Here is a 22,964-nt window from a genome sequence, read left to right on the forward strand (position 1 = left end):
TAGACATAGGTTTCTAAATATTTTAAAATTCACGGCCCCTTTTTGTCTGTGTACTCCTCCTCCTCGCCTCCAAAATTGCGCTGTCTCCCCAGGGATCTCCTCCCTCTTGAGATCCCTGAGATTAGCCCTGCTGTGTGTCTCTCAGCCTTTGCTGAGCTCTGCCTCAGATGCCCCCATTCTAGCTCAGCTTACCCGGTCTTGTCACGTTCCTCTGCCATGAAGGGCCTCCATGTGGCCTCCTGCAGGTGGGGAGCTGTGGTGGGTCAAGTTTAGGTCGGTCTGTGTCTGTTTGAACTGCCGACGTCAGATGGAACCGTTAGCATCGTCGGAGGCGTGGGTCCTCTGTCTCCTTCGGGGAGACGATCCTTATACCTAAAAGGAGCCCAGAAGCCGGTTCGTGCTGCTGGGTGGTAGAGACAAAGGAAGGCTTGAGGAAGAGAGATGACACTGACCAGGAGCATTGAGAAGGCCTCCCAGAGGAGCATGGCCATGGGCGGACCTTGAGCAATGACCAGCCCCCCCCCCCCCCAGGAGGGGGCACAGGGACAGACTGGCATTTAAGCAAGAGTTAGAAAAGGGCAGCGGGGAGATAAGACGGGGGTCCTTGAGCAGCCGATGCAGTTTATGAAAAGGGCTGGGAGACACCTGTGAGGAGAGCTTGAGGGGCATCCCTGGACGGGGGGAGCAAGGCTGGTTGGCTGCTCAGACCTGAGCGAGTGAGCCTGTGGCTGGCCGGGCACCTGGCTGCTCCGGATTGCATGCTCCGGCAAAAGCCTGGTCAGCACTGCCCTCCGTGCCCGTCTGGCAGCTGTGCGGTGCGTACGCCGGCAGCAGTGGCTGGGAGCCCAGCAGGGCTCAGACAAGCCCGTCACCAGTGCAGCTGTGTTCTTGCCTTGCGGGGTCTGTTCTCTCTGTTTAGTCCTTCCAGTGGTTTCTGCCGTGTTCCCTCTCCCGCCGTCCCTCTTTCCCCAGTCCCACTGCACCTCTGAAATCATTGCCCCTCCTCTCACCTTCCACCCCCTCCTCCACCTCCTCTTGTCCCTTCTTCTCCCACAGCGCCTACCATCTTTCCCTCTTCTTGGCTTCACCGTGCCCTCTGCCCCTCCGGCGTGTGGATTGTGCGTCCACCGCCCCATCCCTTCACTTCGCAGACCCCTCCTCCGTTTGTCCCCCACCCCTCACTTCTCCTGTAAAGATTTTGGGCACGTTCTTCTCCTTGCGCCTGCTGAGTGGAGGGCATTTCCTAGTCTCTTCTTCTAACACTCACTAAAAAATGCCCCAATCCACGCTCCCATGAAATCGTGCCTGATTTAAGCCTCATTTTATTTCCTCTTTCTGACTGTAACGACTCACATACGTTCATGCTGTTTTTCCCACCTCTTTCTTCCTCTCCCATCCACCTCGGTCCACACCTGCCAGGAACTGTGCGTTTTTGAAAACACAGTTAAACCTCACCAGTGAAACACTACCTGATGGCCTCAAATGTCAGCAGTGTCCTTCTGAGTGTGTGTGTGGCCTGGGCTTTCTCTGCGGCTTCCCTGATGAGTTCAGTGGACGCTCATAGACTCCTAACCTCCCCTGCTGGTTACGAGCTGTCAGTCGGAGTGCAGTAAGCAAGGGAGCAACGTGAGAGGACCAGGTCTTCTGTCCGGGGCTCCAAATTGACCTGCTAGAGATTCATAGCAGAAAAACCTCAGGACTCCAAGGAATGAATCGCTAAGTGGTCATTACTAAATGTAGCAAAATGAAAAAAACAATGACACCGTAGCTGGTTTTCACATAACTAAATGTATTCTTTTAAACACCCCTACCTTCACCCCATATAAGGAACCTGCTTGTCCCTGTTCTGGGAGCGAGCAAGCATGGGCACCTGTTACTTGTTCTCACTGCCCCTTGCTGCAGCAGGGACCCTAATAAAGCCTTGCCTGAAACAAACAAACAAACAAACAAACAAACAAACAAAACCAAAAAAAAACTTTACTAGATTTAGTTCTTTTTTTTTTTTTTTTTCGGGCATGGTGGGGAGAGTTAAAAGGGCTTTAATTTTAATGCAGTGATGAGACAGCTGATGGTCACTTTTTGGTTTTGTTAGTATGGCTTAAAATACTTTGCAAGATAAAAAGTTGGTTACCCTAGGTCGTCTCCCAGATTGGGGGTGCGTTTTTGTGAAACAGTGAAATCCTTCTTCCGGGAAGCTGCTGTATTGGCAGGAATAGAGGTAGGAAGACAGTTACGACTGTGACAGAGTCCAGCGGTAGATGATGGTTGCTTGGATCAGGTGATGACAGAGGACCCTGGAATGGCAAGCTGTGGATGAGTTCACGATGCATTTTTTGGCAAGATCTGGCGATGAGTGGGGCAGGGGGGATGAAAAAAGGGGAGAAGACAAGGATGACCCCCAGATTTCTAGTTGGAGCAACTGCTTAATGAAACCATTTACCATTTGGCCTACTTACGATCGGGATCTTCGGGGGAGGTTTAAACTAAGGCTGCTTTTTCTCCTGGTTACAGGGTTACAAGGAAGAGAAGATGCAGGGCCAGTGCTGCGGGAGATGCCTGCCTGTGGCTTGCACCATTCAGCTACGAGGGGGACAGATCATGATGCTGAAGGTGGGGGCAACTTGGACTCAGGAGTCTCCCTACGATCACCGTCTGGTTTCCTATTTGGGGATATTTTCTTCAAGGAAGAGGGACTAAGTTTGGGTCAATATTGACTTCCTTTTGTACCTATTTCTGATTTTATAAGGGAGGGATGGATAACCTTTAGGAGGTACAGAATTTTCTCTTTGATTTGGTTATTTTGTCACTCTCTGTGACAAAAGTTGGTGCAGGGCCCCATGATTGGGAGTGAGTTGATCTTTAAGATTTTCTCCAGCCTTGATTGTCTGTGAGACTGGCCAGGCAATCAGGGTGACACAGACTCGGATCTATGAAAGCCAGAGTGGGCTGGTGGGGCTGGCAGGTGGCACCTGGCTCACCTCTCGTTCAGCAATTGATTGACCGGTTTCCCTTTGCTGTGTCTTAATTCTTTAAGCTGTTGAGTGGTCAGTAGAGTTTAGGGATGCCCTACATTTATGCAGCCCTATTCCCAGTTAATAAGTTGTAAAACTGGACTCCACCTCCGTTCTGGGTTCTGGATGTGGAGACTTTGCACACACTGCCTCAGTCTTGTTCCAAGGTCCCCTACATTGTCTCAACAACTCCAACGAGTCAAGGTCATGGCTTGAAGTGGCTTTGTACCCCAAACACCGTCTTCAGATTTGCTCTGCCCACCTCCCCTCTTTCCTTTCAGCGCGACGAGACTCTCCAGGATGGCTGTGACAGTCACTTCTGCAGGGTCAACAAGAGAGGCGAGTTCATCTGGGAGAGGAGGGTCACGGGCTGCCCACCCTTCGATGGACACAAATGTTTGGCCGAGGGGGTGAGTAGCTGGAGCTCAGGCCCTGCTTTCCTCTTGACTGTCTCCATCTTTGACTCTAAGAAGAGGGTTCTTCTGAACAGTGGTCCAGCTCTGCTGTTGGACACGTGATTCTCAGTGTCCAAGGAGAACCCTGACCTAGTTTAAAAATCAACAAAATTACAAAATCAAAGCCCGATGGAGGGACAAAACTCTCTCAACTCTACCATGCTTTAAGAAAATACCTTCCCTTAAGGGAGACTGGATCTGTGATCCTTGAATGGGAAGGTGAGAGATCAAACTGATTTCCAGCCTCCCCTGGGAATGATGATACTGGTGACTCAACTGGAAGAGAATTCAGAATAATCAGAATCATTTCAGCCTGGCCAGGTGGGGTGGTCAGCCTGCTCACATTTGTGATGGGAAAGCCCATTCATATCTGGGGACTTAAGCTCAGGACTCTGAGTCCAGAGGCAGGACTTGGCCTGGAGTGACTGAAAGTGTCCACTATGTACTATTTGTGCCTAATCTGGGACTTTGCTGTTTTCTTAGGGGAAAATCATGAAAATTCCAGGCACATGCTGTGACACATGTAAGTACCTTACCAATAGCTTGTCCCTTGAAATCCATCAGGCCAAGTCCAGGGACTGTTCTTTTTTTTTTTTTTAAATTATTAGCACCTTTATTTATTTATTTATTTATTTGGCTGTGTTGGGTCTTCGTTTCTGTGCGAGGGCTTTCTCTAGTTGTGGCAAGCGGGGGCCACTCTTCATTGTGGTGCGTGGGTCTCTCACTATCGCGGCCTCTCTTGTTGCGGAGCACAGGCTCCAGACGCGCAGGCTCAGTAGTTGTGGCGCACGGGCCTAGTTGCTCCGCGGCATGTGGGATCTTCCCAGACCAGGGCTCGAACCCGTGTCCCCTGCATTAGCAGGCAGATTCTCAACAACTGCGCCACCAGGGAAGCCCAGGGACTGTTCTTTGGAATGAACTTTCTTCTAGAAAGATATTGCAGTCACTGTGTTCAATTCTGCAGGGAACTTCCACCCCACCCTGCATGTCCTTGGACTGCCCCCTGCTCAAGCTCCCTTTCAAGATGCCTGTAAAGCAGACTCTTCCTCCTTCCTTCCAAATTCCTGACAATCACTAGCCTCTGACCTGCCTTTCCCCTTGCAGAGTCTTGGGTTGGTCATAGTCCTATCATGAGAGAATGTCTTCTCTCTGCCACCAGAGCTCCTGAAGACAGGCACCTTGATTCATGATCTCGACAGAGCAGACACTCAATATGCCTCTAATCTTTGGATGTCGTGCAGCTCTCCCAGAGAGAAAGGGAAGCCAGCAGCTGGCTGTGGGGCTGCACAGAACACAGCCTTCTCGAGGATTTATGAGGCTGGTCTCAGTTTTATTAACCTCGTCTTCTTCACTCTCAGCTCCTCTTGACCTTGCAGTTGTGTTGTACTGGTTGGTCCCAATAGTTACGGCAGCAGCTTTGGAGACGGAGCTCAAGTCTGCCCATCAGACAGCATCTCACCACACGTTCTTGCGTTCTTGTTTCCATGAGCGCAAGTACCTTTCAGAATCCCAATGTTAGTGCTGTATTCTCTGAATGTAGAATTACTGGCCTGGACTAATATTCTTTGTCTTTTAGTTTAGTTAGTTTCTGGGTTCACGGGCCCATGTTCCCACGTTTATTTTTGGGTAGAGAAAGGAAGAGTAAAAACATGAATGTCTTCAGCGTTCGGTCATTCATTATTTTCTTGATGGTTCACCCTGACAGTCTCTGTAGTTGCTGTAACCAAATTGCAGATTGCGGAAACACACTCTGAAAGCATCTTTTTCTATGGTTCTTGTCTGCATGGTTGAAGAACATGGTCAGGAAACCATCAGAGGAGATGCATTCTCTCTAGGCGTGCTGCACATGGAATTGGGCCGAGGCTGTTATCTTCAAAACTAGCAGCGAGGCAAAAAGGGGCCTGTGTTGGTCTGTGCTTTCAAGAGGTGGGGACCTTCCATAAGGAAACGAAGCCAGGCTCAGGGATTTAAATCTACAGCAAAAGAATATAGTGTGTTGGTCTCAATATGTTTTCCTTATTCACTCTCTTAATGTGGTTGGCAGGCTTTCACTTTAAAATGACATTATTTGGGAGTTGGGAGCCCAACTCTTAGGTAGTTAAAGTTGATTTAGATTTGGAGCCATCCAGGAATGGAAAACTCCCAGTGTTTGGATGGGCAATAATGAGCTGGCATTAAATCTTAGAATTATCAGTGGGCCTAGTAGAGGTTCAGATCTGAATCCTTTTAACCCCTGTATATAAGGAGACCCATGCTAGCGACCTGGAGATAGCTATACCCAAAAGGAAGATTCCATAAGGGCTCCTAGGATCAGCTCCCACAGAGACAATGACATTTGCAGGGATGGATACATATCAATTGCATTTATTAGCTACCTCATTGCCCGTTAGCTTCTGGATATTGTTATAAGCGCAGGAGGATTGCTCTGATCATTATGGGTTTTATTTTATTTTTAACATCTTTATCGGAATATAGTTGCTTTACAATGTTGTGTTAGTTGCTGCTGTATAACAAAGTGAATCAGCTATATGTATACATATATCCCCATATCCCCTCCCTCTTGCATCTCCCTCCCTCCCACCCTCCCTATACCACCCCTCTAGCTGGTCACAAAGCACCGAGCTGATCGCCCTGTGCTATGCAGCTGCTTCCCACTAGCTATCTATTTTACATTTGGTAGTGTATATGTGTCAACGCTACTCTCTCACTTCGTCCCAGCTTACCCTTCCCCCTCCCCATGTCCTCAAGTCCATTCTCTACGTCTGCATCTTTATTCCTGTCCTGCCCCTATGTTCATCAGAACCTTTTTTCTTTTTTTAGATTCTATGTATATATGTGTTAGCATACAGTATTTGTTTTTCTATTTCTGACTTACTTCACTCTGTATGACAGACTCTAGGTCCATCCACCTCACTACAAATAACTCAATTTCATTTCTTTTTATGGCTGAGTAATATTCCATTGTATACATGTGCCACATCTTCTTTATCCATTCAACTGTCGATGGACACTTAGGTTGCTTCCATGTCCTGGCTATTGTAAATAGTGCTGCAATGAACGTTGTGGTACATGACTCTTTTTGAATTATGGTTTTCTCAGGGTATATGCCCAGTAGTGGGATTGCGGGGTCATATGGTAGTTCTATTTTTAGTTTTTTAAGGAACCTCCATAGTGGCTGTATCAATTTACATTCCCACCAATAGTGCAAGAGGGTCCCCTTTTCTCCACACCCTCTCCAGCATTTGTTGTTTGTAGATTTTCTGATGATGCCCATTCTAACAAGTGTGAGGTGGTACCTCATTGTAGTTTTGATTTGCGTTTCTCTAATAATTAGTGATGTTGAGCAGCTTTTAATGTGCTTCTTGACCATCTGTATATCTTCTTTGGTGAAATGTCTATTTAGGTCTTCTGCCCATTTTTGGATTGGGTTGTTTTTTTTTTTTTGATATTGAGCTACATGAGCTGCTTGTAAATTTTGGAGATTAATCCTTTGTCAGTTGCTTCGTTTGCAAATATTTTCTCCCATTCTGAGGGTTGTCTTTTTGTCTTGTTTATGGTTTCCTTTGTTGTGCAAAAGCTTTTACGTTTCATTAAGTCCCATTTGTTTATTTTTGCTTTTATTTCCATTTCTCTAGGAGGTGGATCAAAAAGGATCTTGCTGTGATTTATGTCATAGAGTGTTCTGCCTATGCTTTCCTCTAAGAGTTTTATAGTGTCTGGCCTTACATTTAGGTGTTTAATCCATTTTGCATTTATTTTTGTGTATGGTGTTAGGAAGTGTTCTAATTTCATTCTTTTACATGTAGCTGTCCAGTTTTCCCAGCACCACTTATTGAAGACGCTGTCTTTTCTCCATTGTATATTCTTTCCTCCTTTATCAAAGATGAGGTGACCATGTGTGCGTTGGTTTATCTCTGGGCTTTCTATCCTGTTCCATCGATCTATATTTCTGTTTTCGTGCCAGTACCATACTGTCTTGATTACTGTAGCTTTGTAGTATATTCTGAAGTCTGGGAGCCTGATTCCTCCAGCTCCGTTTTTCTTCCTCAAGATTGCTTTGGCTATTCAGGGTCTTTTGTGTTTCCATACAAATTGTGAAATTTTTTGTTCTAGTTCTGTGAAAAAGGGCATTGGTAGTTTGATAGGGATTGCATTGAATCTGTAGATTGCTTTGGGTAGTATAGTCATTTTCACAATGTTGATTCTTCCAATCCAAGAACATGGTATATCTCTCCATCTGTTTGTATCGTCTTTAATTTCTTTCATCAGTGTCTTATAGTTTTCTGCATACAGGTCTTTTGTCTCCTTAGGTAGGTTTATAACTAGGTATTTTATTCTTTTTGTTGCAATGGTAAATGGGAGTGTTACCTTAATTTCTCTTTCAGATTTTTCATCATTAGTGTATAGGAATGCAAACCCTAGTGTGTAGGGTTTGTCATACATGGCCTTTATTATGTTGAGGTAGGTTCCCTCTATGCCTACTTTCTGGAGAGTTTTTATCATAATTGGGTGTTGAATTTTGTCAAAAGCTTTTTCTGCATCTACTGAGATTATCATATGGTTTTTATCCTTCGATTTGTTAATATGGTGCATCACATTGATTGATTTGAGTATATTGAAGAATCCTTGCATTCCTGGGATAAACCCCACTTGATCATGGTGTATGATCCTTTTAATATGCTGTTGGATTCTGTTTGTTAGTATTTTGTTGAGGATTTTTGCATTTATGTTCATCAGTGATATTGGCCTGTAGTTTCCTTTTTTTGTGATATCTTTGTCTGGTTTTGGTATCAGGGTGATGGTGGCCTTGTAGAATGAGTTTGAGAGTGTTCCTCCCTCTGCTATATTTTGGAAGAGTTTGAGAAGGATAGGTGTTAGCTCTTCTCTAAATGTTTGATAGAATTTGCCTGTGAAGCCATCTGGTCCTGGGCTTTTGTTTGCTGGAAGATTTTTAATCACAGTTTCAATTTCAGTGCTTGTGATTGGTCTGTTTATATTTTCTGTTTCTTCCTGGTTCAGTCTCGGAAGGTTGTGCTTTTCTAAGAATTTGTCCATTTCTTCCAGGGTGTCCATTTTATTGGTGTATAGTTGCTTGTAGTAATCTCTTATGATCCTTTGTATTTCTGCACTGTCAGTTGTTACTTCTCCTTTTTCATTTCCAATTCTGTTGATTTGAGTCTTCTCCCTTTTTTTCTTGATGAGTCTAGCTAATAATTTATCAATTTTGTTTATCTTCTCAAAGAACCAGCTTTTAGTTTTATTGATCTTTGCTATTGTTTCCTTCATTTCTTTTTCATTTATTTCTGATCTGATTTTTTTTTTTTAATTTTTGGCTGCATTGGGTCTTTGTTGCTGTGTGCGGGCTTTCTCTAGTTGTGACGAGTGGGGGCTACTCTTCATTGCGGTGCGCAGGCTTCTCATTGCAGTGGCTTCTCTTGTTATGGAGCACGGGCTCTAGGTGCACGGGCTTCAGTAGTTGTGGTGCATGGGCTTAGTTGCTTCGCGGCATGTGGGATCTTCCCAGACCAGGGCTTGAACCCGTGTCCTCTGCATTGGCAGGCGGATTCTTAACCACTGTGCCACCAGGGAAGCCCTCTGATCTGATGTTTATGATCTTTCCTTTTGCTAACTTTGGGGGTTTTTTTTGTTCTTCTTTCTCTAGTTGCTTTAGGTGTAAGGTTAGGTTGTTTATTTGAGATGTTTCTTGTTTCTTGAGGTAGGATTGTATTGCTATAAACTTCCCTCTTAGAACTGCTTTTGCTGCATCCCATAGGTTTTGGGTCATCGTGTTTTCATCATCATTTGTTTCTAGGTATTTTTTGATTTCCTCTTTGATTTCTTCAGATCTCTTGGTTATTTAGTAACGTATTATTTAGCCTCCATGTGTTTGTATTTTTTACAGTTTTTTTTCCTGTAATTGATATCTAGTCTCATAGCATTGTGGTCGGAAAAGATACTTGTTAAGATTTCAATTTTCTTAAATTTACCAAGGCTTGATCTGTGACTCAAGATATGACGTATCATGGAGAATGTTCCATGAGCACTTGAGAAGAAAGTGTATTCTGTTGTTTTTGGATGGAATGTCCTATAAATATCAATTAAGTCCATCTTGTTTAATGTGTCATTTGAAGCTTGTGTTTCCTTATTTATTCATTATGGCTTTTAGAGTCTACAGTTACATAAAAGTAAGTCCCATCCATTGACATCACCAAACCACAGTGAATCTAGGCTGCTCCTGCAATTAAAATTGTGCCATTAAGTGAGTTAAACCCAGTGATAACTATATCTCTGGATATTAAGGGCCAGGAGAAGCTGAGGGGAACCAGGACCACTGACTTGCCCTCCCCATGGCTGGCTTTGGTGATCCAGTTACTGTGAAATTGACCTATTTCCAGTAAATGAGGGAACTGGGCTGGAGAGTGTTGTATGGAAGAACAGGTTGCATCTCTCACCTGTCCTGTAGGTGAGGAGCCCGAGTGCAAGGACATCACTGCCAAGCTGCAGTACGTCAAAGTGGGAGACTGTCTGTCTGAAGAGCAAGTGGACATTCACTACTGCCAGGTAAGGGGTCCTCGGTTGGGAGGGGCAAGTTCTTTGTTTGGACACATCTCTTTAGTTACAGAGGCGAAGGATCTGGGAAATTCACAGGGGGGGAGAAGTGAAAGGAACTGGGAGCTTTTAAAATTTTTTTAGAAAGCCAGTGTTTTATTGAAGTAAATGGGAACTTTTGACCCTAGAAGAAAAAAAACTGAGCAGTGATTCAACACACCCTTTGAAGAGAATGGAGAGTTACTTAATGGAAGATGGGAGCTATGCTTCCTGAAGATCAATCACACAGGCATAGAAATTGCAGCTAGAGGGCTTGGGTGTGACAGTTCCATTAGGACAGGCCTTTCAGACCTCCCAAGAGCTACTTTTACACATTGTTTGGCTGTCCTGTGTTTCCCCGGGCAAGGCCAGACCTTCTTGATTGGAGGAGGGCAGGTGGAGGAAGTGGCCTGCCCCAGAGCCCTCCCCACCCTGGGACTCTCCACCGCCCGCAACGGCTGCCTCTCTCTGCCCCGCCGTAGGGACGGTGCACCAGCAAAGCCCTGTACTCCATCGACACAGAGGACGTGCAGGAGCAGTGCGCCTGCTGCACGCCCACACGCACGGAGCCCATGCAGGTGCCCCTGCGCTGCGCCAACGGCTCCGTCATCCACCACGTGGTCCTCAACGCCATGCAGTGCAAGTGCTCCCCCAGGAAATGCCGCCAGTGAGGCGCGGCCCTGCCGCGGACACCCGTCACCTCCCGCTTGGCGACCCCTGCTCGGCGCATGCGCGCTCTGCTCCCGGGCTCCCCCGGGCCCACAATAAAGGCCAATCTGTCATCTTGCCAAAGGCTCATGGTTCATCTAGGCTGAGATGGCTATTGTAGGCTGGGCTGGAGCTCTGAGGCTGGTGCTGAAGGGGGCGGGGGGTAGGGGAGCACAGGCTCCATCTGGAAACCCTTGAGCCCCGGGGTCTGCGGGAGGCACCGCCCACCTCGGGGAGAAAGTGGCATCTCAGCCTCCACGGGGAGGGAAGGGGAAAGTGAGCGCCAGGCCTCCTCGGAAACAGCCCAGTGGCTGAAGGAGAAGGGATTTGCTCTGGAACACTGGGGTCTCCAGTCTCTGAATCCAGGGGCTTCTGGGCAGAGCAGAGGGGGGCCCTGGAGCCAGGCTCCTGCCAGGCTGTGGCCAGTGTGGCTGACTTGATGGGGAAGGAGCCCCAGTGGGTGTGCAAGGGGTTCTCTGAGCCCTCGGCTGAGCCAGTGCCTGTGTCCCTCAGTGGCCCCCGTGGGAGGGTGAGAGGCTGGGGGCTGGGGGGCTGGAAACACGGTGCTGGGCATGTGCGGGAACGTGGTCCCTCGTGGCACAGGCGTGGCCGTGGCCGGGGACCCCCAGACTCAGGGGCGGCCCAGGTTCCACCCATGGCCTTCGCTGGACTGTGTGGCCTCAGCAAGCCCCTTAGCGGTTTTCAGACATAGTTTCCTCAACTGGAACCAGGAGCGTCAGTCTCACTCACTCGGTTGAGAGGGTCAAATAGCCAGAAAGTCCAGGAGTAACTATGAATTGCTCTATAATAACGGAAAAAGTGACCAGAAGAAAAATGGGGAAATCAAGGTTCAAAGGGGAACCCTAAGTGTCCCTACCATCAGTGGCAGAGCACTGAGGGTTTCCTTTGTTCTGAGGGGTGAGGGGGCTGAGTTCCTTTTGGGCTGGATGCTGGAGGCGGAGGCCCTGCCCACTCCAGGATCCTTTAGTGGACAGAAGAGGTGTAGGTAACGCCAGACCTCACCGGGTCCCCAAATCACTAACCACTGCTGTCACTCTCAAGGAGAGATCATCCTGTCTTAGACTTTTATGAAAAAAGCTTACATGTATATGCTGGCAAGACGGCAGAGACTCTAGGTGGGGAGAGCACACCCATGAGAATAAAGCAACTGTCCTGGCTATGAGACAGGAATTTGATGGAGGATTGACTTTCACGCCAGATCCTTCTAACCCAGGAGAGGCTCAACTCATTGAACGTACTGGACGATGGAGCTGGAAAGGATTTAGACATTATCTCATCCACTGCCCTCTCCTGCCCCTTTGCAGAGGATGAAAGCAGCTCAGAGAACTTGAGTGACTTGCCAAAGGTCACACAGCTGCTGGGTGGCAGGGTCAGGTTCAGAACCCAAGTACCTGGACGCCTGGGCAAGAACTCCCGAGCCGGTCCATCAGAGCCGCACGTCCCTGGTGCTGACAGATCCGGCCCTGTTCTCACAGGAACCAGTGACGGCTGCATTTCTAGGTCTTTCTGCTTCTGTCACTGCTGGGGAAGAACCTCCGGGGAAGATACATTAAAGGCAAATGGCATGGGTTGTGTTGAGTCGTGTTGGTGGGGAGTTTAGCCGGGTAGAGGGAAGGAAGAATGGATAGAAGTTTTATGTAACTGCTCAATAATTCAAAGGCTGTCATCATCCATCACCCCGCCTCCAGCTTTGAGTGCCTCTGTGGTCTCTGTAGGAAACCAGATCCAGGGCCAGAGAATTACCTGTCCCTCTTCTGACTGATCGCCTAATGCTCCACCTGGGGACGAGGTGCCATTGGAGGCATCGGCCACAGAGAAACTCAGCAGGGAGACTACCTCTTCAGCAGAAGGTGTCAGTTTCCCAACTGCCTCCATAGCCTGAGTTCTCCTCATATTTACTGATAGGACAGTTCGCTACCAAGAAAAAAGCTGAGTCAGAAAAATTGCATATTGTGATTAAAAAAAAAAATGCAGGGAGTAGGGTAAAAAGGAGAAACTGGTAGTGGGGGTATGAACCAGGAGCCGTCCCCATTCTACATGTGTTCCAGGGCGGGTCTGCCTCTGGTCTCAGGCACTCTCCTTTTTGTCACCCTTAGACCAGATGGGACAGTCCCCAAAGGGAGAGTCTTAGGGGGAGTCTCAAGGTAGGAGTATGCAGGGACCAGGGGACTAAAAAAGTGCTGGAGGGAGAGAAGAGAGGGAATGGATAAGGAACCACCATGGTGGAAAGGTTTCCAATCCTCTTGGCATTGAAAACACGTAGAGAAGGGTTCCCAGAAGTGAATGGAGAAGGGCGTTGTCTCAAGCAGCCAGGAACCAAGTGTTAGAGCACAGACTCTGGAGCAGGCACAGTCCTCAGAGGCACGGTGCCTGGCCGTTTACACTGCAGTCTCCTAATCTGTGAAATGGGCACACAGGCAGTAATTACCTCCTAGATTTGTTACTAGAATTAGATAATTCCTCTGGGGAAGGCTCTGAGAAGGATGCTGAGGGGGAGGAGGTCCACGTCCACAGCAGCCATGGTTACTCCTGGTGCCCAGGATACGGCCCAGGTTGGCACACACTGCTTTTGGATTTCCTTCTGCTCAGCCCCTGACTCCCCTTTACTGCCTCAGTTTCCTCATCTGTAAAGTGGGGAGCAATCCCCACCAGCCCACCTTATCAGCATAGGCGATAGGAAAGTCCGTGGTCATTCAGAGCCTACTTGACATACATTGTTAACATAATACCTTTTCATTTTCAGGGTCCCTGGTATTAATGCACTTGTTTAGCTCGGGGGCGTCTTGGAACTGTAGATTCCATCATCCAGAATGGCCCTTTGGAGGTCTTCTCTTCCATCCCCCTGCCCATGGCTAGGTACCAAAGCCATTCCGGAGAGATGGAACTCCTCTTTTTCCTGGGATGGAGCTTTCACCATCTACCTCCTCAAGTGGTCCCAGCGTCTCCCTGGGAAGCTTTGCTAAAACCTGCCCCTCCCCTTGCCTCCTGCAGCCCCTCTTCCTGTCCCCGGGGCACGATTCCTCCACTCCTGCTCCTTTTAGTCTAGAGAAAGGTGGGGACAGCTGGTGGTGGGTGGCGTGCAGGCAGGTGTGCCGGGGAGCCTCCCACCCCTACGCAGGCGATCAGGGCCAGGGCGGCGGGAAGCAGGCTTCCCGGGCGGGACTGGAAGCTAATCAGGCAGACTGTTCACGAGATAATCCGGCTGAATGCTCACACCGGAACGAGGTTAGCAGGCAGCTCCGCGGGTGGGGAGAGCAGCGGTCTTACTGTCTCGCCCCTCAGCTTCGTTAACCGGAGCGTGTCCCGGACTCCACCCGCCCACGGGAACGCGCTCCTTTCTCCACGTGGCGCGACCAGCGCAGGTGCGCCTAGGGTGCAGCTCCGGGGAGGCCTGGTAGCCGCTGGCGAGGGGTGGGGGAGGAGGCAGCGGCAGCAGGCTGGGGCGGGCACGTCCAAACGGAGCTGAGCCGCGATGGAATTAGTCCCGCGACTGAATAAGCCAGTGCAGACGGCAGAGCAGCCCCAGCAGAGGGGCAGTCCCGGTTTCCTGGCCTGCGCGCCTGCACCATGGCCACCCGCGGGCTGAGCGGTGAGTACCCCCTGCCGGGGACCCTGGTCCTGGGCATCTGACAAGTTGTAGAAGGCAGAGGGGCTGGGAGTGAAGGAGATGGCATCTTAACTCCTACCCGTTGGGATTTGTGACCCCGAGTGAACCTGGAGGGGGTGGTTCCAGAGCTGATCCTTCTCTCCCAGGATAGGGAAGGCGAGGGATGCCTGAGCACTTTCCTGGACACTCATTTCTAATCAAGGAGAGAAGAGGTAGGACAAGAGGCAGAAGATTGGTGCAGTGGCTTTTTCGTGATGAATTACCAATTCCTATCTCTTTATCTTCATGTTAAGTCGGGGGGTGTTCAGTTTAGTGCGTCTGAATGGCAAGCAAACACCCAGGGTTTAAGTCAGAAACAATCTGCTGAGGACAGAGGTTCAGATTCACCCCCTGCAATTTGACTTCGGCGTTCCTGGAGCAGCTTCACAGTTTCAGGAAGTCTCCTCCAGCCCTTATCCAAACCCACCCCCAGGAAGGGCATTTACACCTCGGGGTGCAGGGAAACACAGGCGTGACTTTCCTGGGGACTTTTTTGTAGAGGAAAAGCAAATTGAGGCAGCGTTTAGGGGAGCAGGATGTGATCCTGCTGCACCTCCAAATGATACTGAGTAGAAAGACGTGTTTGGCAGGGTTGACCTTGCTTGGAAAGGGATTTTGTTGGGTGTCTTGTTTCTGGTGGTTCGTGGGAGAGGCGTGGAGTGGCGGGGGCAGGGTGCCCACTTCATTGGCATGAACGGTGGGCAGAAGGGACTGGAAGGTAGGCATCAGCCACAGTCCTGAGACTTTGTGAGCAGGTGGGAGAGACCCCCGGGACCACGTGGATGCGGGTCCAGGATAGAAGTGCCCACTGAGCAAGGTTAGGTCTCAGCCGGAAGGCAGGTGACAGGTGAGGGAAGATCTTAGACAAGGTAGGGCGCTTCTGGAGGATGACGAGACCCGGGTCCCTGCACTTGCCTGGGCTTTGTGCTTGGGACCGGGCAGTAGAGCCCTGCCTCAGCTGCTGGGTGTCCAGGGCCCAATCTCCCCCTCACGGTGTCCTGTCATGCACCGTCATTTTGGGAGCCAAGAACCTGAGAAGGTCCTTTCGGGGCACCTGCATCGCTCTCTGAGTTGCCTCTACGTGGGTCCTGGGCCTCTTTGCTGGCTGATGGAGGAAGCTGTGTGAGGAGTGGGGATGGGTTCCAAACACCAGCCTCAGGTTCTGTCCAGTTTCTCTCTGCCCCTTCCCTGCTCTCTTCCACTACAGGGCACAGCTAGGCGGCCGGAGGCACTGGGGACTAAAGTGGAGCTTGTCTTTCATTTTCTTTAATGAGGACCTGATTCCTAGAGCACACGGAGAACAGAAACTTGACCACTAGAGATGAGAATCTTGCCTCTAACTACAAAGTAGAATCGGTCTCTATTTGTATGCAGGTGGTTGGGGAGGAGGAGTTTAAACAGAGATTGCATTCAAGGAAAGAACCAGCCATGTGGACACCTGGAGAATGATCTAGCAAAGGCAGTAGTGGCGAAAGACCCCATGGCAGCAACGTGCTTGGGCTGTCCAAAAAATAGGGGGGATGCCCGGTGCCTGGAGGGAGAGAGAGAGGGAGAGGGTGAGAGTGAACCAGATCACGCGGAGTCTTGGGACTCAGGCCATACGTTTTTGACTTTTCAAAGAGAAAGGGAAGAGTAACATTTATCAAGCATTACCTGTATACCAGACACCGTGCTTTGCTTCCCCCAAAACCTGGGGGTCAGTGTTAAGTCCATTTCATTGAAGAGGAACCTGAGGTTCAGAGAGGTTACGAAATATGTCTGCTACATTGTGTTAACTACCGAATCATCAGAGAAGGATAAAGTTGGAATTCAAATTCATTTCCCCGCCCCCTCACCTTGTTGCTTTTGTTCTGTTCTTAAGAAGCCATTAGAAGGGAGTGTAGATACCAACAAGGAGGGGTGGGTGAGAAATGTGGGTGGAACTGGGGCTTTTAGGGAGATACTAATTTTGCAAGGCTGGTAGGTGGTGCTGTGGTCATAGTGGAGGCAAGGCTTGCCTTGACACGACTTCCAATCTGGAATCATCATGGTTAGTTTACTTAGTGGGGTCAAGCCCAGGAAGGCAGGTTGTCAGCACCAGACTCCTAAGGCAATGTGCCGCTGTGATCTCCACCGGGGACATGACTTAATGAGCACGGGTAATCTGAGTTCCACATCTGTGGTTCACAGGCACGTGGGAGAGCCTGACCCACTGGGGGCAGAGGACTTGCCCAGTGTCTGATGTGCTCTAGCAAACCTGGCTCACGATCATTTCAATGGATCTGCACACCATGCACCTGTGCTTGCAGCTCACATCAGTTCAGAGCACACCTGCCGAGCCAGATGCTACACTCAGTGCTGGAGCTACAAGGATCAGCGAGTGCACACAGTGGCCTGTCAGGATTCTTGGTGCCCTAAGTTGATCCTAGTAGTTTAGCAACCACCACATCCACTGTTCTTGGACATGAGAAGGAGGAGCCAGGATCAAACCTGGGCTTGTTTAGACCAAACCAAGGAAATTAGCCCTGTCTATACTTCAGGTATTTCAAGATGTACTAGAGGTCTTTCTTAGGCTCCTACTGACAACCCTGCCCTTCCTCCAGAAACTCTAAGGAAATAATTTATGAGTCTGTCTGTCTGACAGCTCTCCATCTAGATTAACTTGTGCTGAAACTACGAAAGGATGGCAATTCTCACAAGGAGCCAGGGTCAGATCCTCTCTCTGTGTAGCAAACACAGGTATAAAGCACCCCTGCATCTTCTGACTGGTTCACTGACCAAGGGATAATTCCCACTTTCTAGCCTGTTGTTCATCATTAACTAATTAAAATCACTTAAAAATTAAAAAGTAATGATACAAGCCCATTGTGAAAAAAAATTAAATGCAAATAAATAAAATACCTGTTTTTAATATTTTGGTAATTATTCTTCACCCTAACTCCTTTTTAATCCATTTTTATTCTTGCCTATATCAGTAACTATTTCTATTTCTTATTTATTAATCTTCAAACAAATTACAAAAAAGGAAAGCCTAGATGCAATAAAACTTAAATCAAGGATAAATTAGCAAATGCCAAATAATGAAAGATTAGGAACATATTATTATAGCACCAAAACCTAGAGAAGAATAGTTCCTGTAATTGAGTGAAAACTTACCTATGAGCCTCCTGACAGGCAGAACAGAAAAGAGATAGTAAGTTACGTGGGTCTCGTTGCCTAAGAAAAGGAGACTAGTTCATCAACATTAAAGTTTAAGAAGAATGGCACAGTGGTATTTGTGTGACATATAAGACATTGCCTAGCATAATGGGCTGTAGTTTCATTAATAGCTTTTCAGAAAGAGTATTATTTTTCATGTGGGCATTTATTATATTGTTTCTGATTCTTTTTTTAAAAGAGGTGTTTCTGTTTTACTCTTTTCTGGTCCATTCTCTTCCATTATATTGAAAAAAATGCTGTTTTCAAACCATTAGATAAGCAGCTATTGGGTTAAACCTCTAATTTGAAAAGTTGTGGCTTACAGCAGATAGAAAACTTAGAGGCTAATAGTCCGTTTTGACCAATGGCTCACAATCTGTTTTCCTCGCCTGTGTAAGAAAGTGATGCACTCTTCCAACAGGTGCAATACTTTAAATTTATTTATGTATATTTATTTTGGCTGCACTGGATCTTAGTTGTGGCACGTGGACTTCTTAGTTGCGGAACGCAGGGTCTAGTTCGCCGGCCAGGAGTCGAACCCGGGCTCCCTGCATTGGGAGCTTGGAGTCTTACCCACTGGACCACCAGGAAGTCCCAGGAGTAATTCTTATCCAAGTTTCTATCTGTTATCATTTCCCTTCATTGTGAAGAACATGCTTTAGCATTTTTAAAAAATTTTATTTTATATTGGAGTATAATTGATTTACTCCAAATTTTATTTTATATTGGAATATAATTGAGTATAATGTATTAGTTTCAGGTGTACAGCAAAGTGATCAGTTATACATATACATATATCCATTCTTTTTCATTTCTTAAAGTGCATTTCTGCTGGTGACAAATCCTCTCAACTTCTTTACCCACCCAAAACTCCAGAATTCCATACCACAAAGCACGGAAGAGGTGATTGGCCAGAAATCCCTCTCTGCTCATCTTTTCAGCATCTCATTTTTTTATCCACCCTTTCCTCGAGCACCTACTATGTGCCAGGCTGCAGTAAGGATCAAAGGTGATATCCAGTCCCTACCTTTGAGAATCTCTCCCTGCCTGGGGTGTACAAGTGTGAGGGGGTTGTCCAGTCTGTCAAGTTGGGGGAAGTTTGAGCAAGGCTGTGAAGTACAGGTATTTGACGTGGATGGTATCTCCCTGGGCTGAATTACTGCACTTGTAAGTGGAGATATTTATTATTGTCCACATTAATGAAGGGTACTGTATTAGGGTAATGCTCTGCTCTATTTATTATTATTCACATTGATAATGAAGGGCACTCTATTAAGGTAATGCTCAGATAACTGCTCTGACGAATAGACTGAAAAATAAGGAGTAAAACACAACAAGAGTTTACTTCTTGTTAAGGTGATAGGCCTGGGTGGGTAAACAAGTTGGTGGGGTGACTCTTTCCCAGGAAGCTTTGCAGGGACCCGGGGTGATGGAGGCTCCTCCAGCTTCAACTATGACTTCCGAGGTGGCCCTGAGAATTGCCCTTCCAGTTATCTGAGCCGGGGAAAGAGCGTGCAGGAGCACGCAGAAGCAGGCATGGAAGGTTTCTATGGGCCAGGCCTAGAAATAGCACATATCACTCTTCTCACATTCCTCTGGCCGGAATTCAGTCCCGTGGCCACATCTAGTTGCAAGGGAGGGAGGCTAGGAAATATGGTCTAGCTGTGTTTTCAGGGAGAAGAGGAAGACATGGATTTTGGTAAGCAGCTTGTAGTCTCTGTCATAGGGGCCTATCAAAAATGGTAAGTTTGGTGTGGTATAGTCACACTTACTCTACTGTATTAAGGTTACAGATTTAGACATTTGTCTCCCCAAGTACGCTCTGAGATCTTCAAGTTTCAGCACCCAGGACAGGACAGGGTATGTGGTGAACGCTTATTAAATGGTTTGTGAATGCATGAATGAATGAATGAATGAATGGTGAGTTGGTGTGACAGTAGCTGACCAACAGATTCTGCTGCTTCTTTATTATCTTTTTTAAAAATAGAAGTATAGTTGATGTACAATGTTGTGTTAGATTCAGGTGTACAGCAAAGTGACTCAGTTATACATATGTATACATATTCTTTTTTGTATCCTTTTCCATTATGGTTTATCACAGGACACTGAATATAGTTCCCTGTACTATACAGTAGGACCGTGTTGTTTATCTATTTTATACATAGAAGTTTGTATCTGCTAATCCAAAACTCCTAATTTATCCCTCCCCCACCCGCTTTCTCCTTTGGTAACCATAAGTTTGTTTTCTATGTCTGTGAGTCTGTTTCTGTTTTATAAATAAGTTCATTTATATCATTTTAAAAGATTCTACATGTAAGTGATATCATATCATATTTGTCTTTCTCTGTCTGACTTACTTCACTTAGTATGATAATCTCTAGGTCCATCCATGTTGCTGCAGATGGCATTATTTTGTTCTTTTTTATGGCTGAGTAATATTCCATTGTGTGTGTGTGTGTGTGTGTGTGTGTGTGTGTGTGTGTGTGTGTGTGTGTGTGTGTGTGTGTGTTTATTTACCACATCTTTATCCATTCATCTGTCGATGGACATTTAGGTTGCTTCCATGTCTTGGCTATTGTAAATAGTGCTGCAATGAACATTGGGATGCATGTATCTTTTCAAATTATAGTTTTCTCTGGATATATGCCCAGGAATGGGATTGCTCGATCATATGGTAACTTTATTTTTAGTTTTTTAAGGAAACTGCATACTGTTTTCCACAGTGGCTGCACCATTTACATTCCCACAAACTGTGTAGGAGTGTTCGCTTTTCTCCATACCCTCTCCAGCACTTGTTATTTGTAGACTTTTTTTTTTTTTTTTTTTTTAAATTTTTATTTATTTATTTATTTTTAATTTATGGCTATGTTGGGTCTTCGTTTCTGTGCGAGGGCTTTCACTAGTTGTGGCAAGTGGGGGTCACTCTTCATCGCTGTGCGCGGGCCTCTCACTATCGCGGCCTCTCTTGTTGCGGAGCACAGGCTCCAGACGCGCAGGCTCAGTAATTATGGCTCACGGGCCCAGCCGCTCCGCGGCATGTGGGATCTTCCCAGACCAGGGCTCGAACCCGTGTTCCCTGCATTAGCAGGCAGATTCTCAACCACTGCGCCACCAGGGAAGCCCTGTAGACTTTTTAATGATGGCCTTTCTGACCAGTGTGAGGTGGTACCTCACTGTAGTTTTGATTTGCACAGTTGCTTCTTTTAAAATAATATTTAAGAAATTTAAAAAGTGACATCTGGCTATTTGAGTTAGAGAAAGCAGGTGAAGGTATTGTGAATCTTCCTTTAAATGTGAAATATATACTTCACTGGTCCTTGAAACTCAAGCAATTTGATTCTTTGCTACTCAGAGTTTGAATTTAATTTCTCCTTGGGAAACTCAATCCTTTGCAGAATTTAAGAACACACCTTTATGAAATGAATACATTGGGTTAAAGGAAAGAGAAAAAGAGAAATTATAAAAATAATACATGAACTAGAGATACAGCTGCATATTAAAAATTTTTTTTCAATAACAATTTTATTATGAAGGATTTAACCAAGGTATTTGGTTATGGGACTTGGCTATGATCCTCTGAAGTTAGGTGAAATGATAAAATTCTACCTGAGGGCCACCTTTTAAGAAAGCTGCTTTATCAGTGTGTGCTGTATCATGATGGCGTTATATACTTATCTCCATGCTCCTCCTGGAAAATCACATATCTGTGTCGTCAATTTAGAGGAAGATGCTTGCCTTCCTGTTTGTTATGGCAGGTAGATGTGTCTCCAGTTCTTCTATAAAGTATATCAACTCATTCAGGCACAGGTTAACCACATTTAATGAAATTTAGCATTTGCCTTTACTTGGTATGTGTAGACCCATTCCTACCCCTTTTGATTCTCAAGCTGGTTTTATGATCAAGGCTCTAATGTATGCTTTAAAAGTCAGGGAGCCAAACTGAAGCTGCACAGATGGGTCCTACCCCAGGTAGAAGCACACACCTCTGCTGTAGCAGCGGGCCAAGCTCATGGGTGCCAAGCACGGAGCTTTTCCTTCTCCACTGACAGGCTTCCCTTGCTTCTAGGTTCATGTAGCACCCAACTTTTTTTTTTTTTAACACCCAGGTCAAGGCAGGTCTAGATCTAAACATTTACCTTCGCTGTGCTATGTGGCCCTTCATTTTATTTGTCCTAAGCTTCCCTTGTTCACGTTCTAGGTGATGCTTCTTCCATCTAACATTTGAGGACCTGTGACTGGATCTGTGCTCACATTTTTGATTCTGTTAGTGATTCTATAGACCAATAGTCTCCACCCTGGTGGCGCAATAGAACGCCCCAGGCAAATAAGTCCAGATCTCGAGGTGGAACCAGACATCAACCTTTTAATTTTCATAAGTGATTCCAACGTGCATCCAAGGCTGAGAACCACTCTCTGTGTCCATTTGTCCTCGCTTTTACCGATCGCTGGATCCTAGTATTTTAAGTCTGGCTTCCCATGGCAGGCTCCTCCCCACCCTCCCCATAGAGTAGCTCTTGGGTGCTTCTACTTATCCCTTTTCCAGAACTTCTTCTCCTAGTTCTGTCCTTTGGAATGTGGTGATTGTAACTTCACTGATAGTCAAATGAGGACACATCTGGTCTTAAGTGAGAGCAATCTGTATTTGGCTAGGACAGCAGCCTAGTAGAGGTGAAGTTATGAGACATTAAAAAATGTGTCTCCCAAGTGTTTCCACCACTAGTTATTACAGGATCTCCAATCCCCCTTAAAGTCCCACCCAGTAATTATGGGAGACCCTAGGGAGTGTCTCAAGTGTTTTCATGAACAGTTCTTCAAGATTCTACACGGTGTTATCATCTCAAAGGATGCTGGCTGTCGAGACTTCTCTTTTCCAAAGCTATGGGGAAACACCTGCCCAACTCCCAGAGCTGATTACGTGCCAGTTCCCCTGTTAGGGCTAAGGATTCAGTGGTGAACAAGACAGGCACGATTCCTGTCCTCAAGGAGAGTACAATCTACCAGGTGAAGGTTTGTCTACGTGATATGAACTTACTCATATCTGTTAACAATGCTGTAACATAGAGAAAATTTCTGAGCAATTTCCTATAGACTATAAATGTATTTGGGATATTTATAAAAATCTCAGGTTCATCCATATCCCTCACATCTGATGAGTCCCTCTAGAACTTTCATCCAGACCCGAAGGCTCCAGCAGTTTCAGTGGAGAGCTATGATTGGAAGAGCTGTCTTGGGCATTAACCTCAGAGCCAGTTCATTTTGGGCAACAGAAATCCGTTCCACCTTCTCTGGAGAGCAGGGGATAAGAAAGAGATCATCAGTCTTGGTGACACCCAGGAGGAAGAGAAGGGTCAGAGATGG

General features: G+C 46.8%; 2 protein-coding genes and 1 long non-coding RNA gene across 8 annotated transcripts in view; 2 read left to right on the top strand and 1 right to left on the bottom strand.

Moving 5' to 3' along the window:
- The window catches only part of VWF (von Willebrand factor), a 136,435-nt gene extending 125,589 nt beyond the window's left edge, over nt 1–10,846 (top strand). For both annotated transcript variants that reach the window (XM_082421519.1, XM_082421520.1), the window contains 5 exons: nt 2,512–2,610; nt 3,293–3,421; nt 3,950–3,989; nt 9,930–10,027; nt 10,537–10,846. In XM_082421519.1, the coding sequence (XP_082277645.1) occupies nt 2,512–2,610; nt 3,293–3,421; nt 3,950–3,989; nt 9,930–10,027; nt 10,537–10,725 (555 nt within the window). In that variant the 3' untranslated portion in view covers nt 10,726–10,846. The remainder of the gene's footprint in view (nt 1–2,511; nt 2,611–3,292; nt 3,422–3,949; nt 3,990–9,929; nt 10,028–10,536) is intronic.
- The window catches only part of LOC309641530, a 462,249-nt gene continuing 443,415 nt past the window's right edge, over nt 4,131–22,964 (bottom strand). The window contains exon 2 of the long non-coding RNA XR_014252672.1: nt 4,131–4,373. This is a non-coding gene — a long non-coding RNA (uncharacterized lncRNA). The remainder of the gene's footprint in view (nt 4,374–22,964) is intronic.
- Nucleotides 13,975–22,964, top strand: part of ANO2 (anoctamin 2) — a 348,333-nt gene continuing 339,343 nt past the window's right edge. The window contains exon 1 of one of the 5 annotated variants that reach the window (XM_082421522.1): nt 13,975–14,008. In XM_082421522.1, the coding sequence (XP_082277648.1) occupies nt 13,990–14,008 (19 nt within the window). In that variant the 5' untranslated portion in view covers nt 13,975–13,989. Of the gene's footprint in view, nt 14,009–14,033; nt 14,373–19,280; nt 19,306–22,964 lie in introns of those variants that run through there. The other 4 variants (XM_082421524.1, XM_082421521.1, XM_082421526.1 and 1 more) reach the window with 4 other exon arrangements.

Source organism: Balaenoptera physalus, assembly GCF_965194825.1.
Source record: "Balaenoptera physalus genome assembly, chromosome: 13".
Classification (NCBI taxonomy): domain Eukaryota; kingdom Metazoa; phylum Chordata; class Mammalia; order Artiodactyla; family Balaenopteridae; genus Balaenoptera; species Balaenoptera physalus.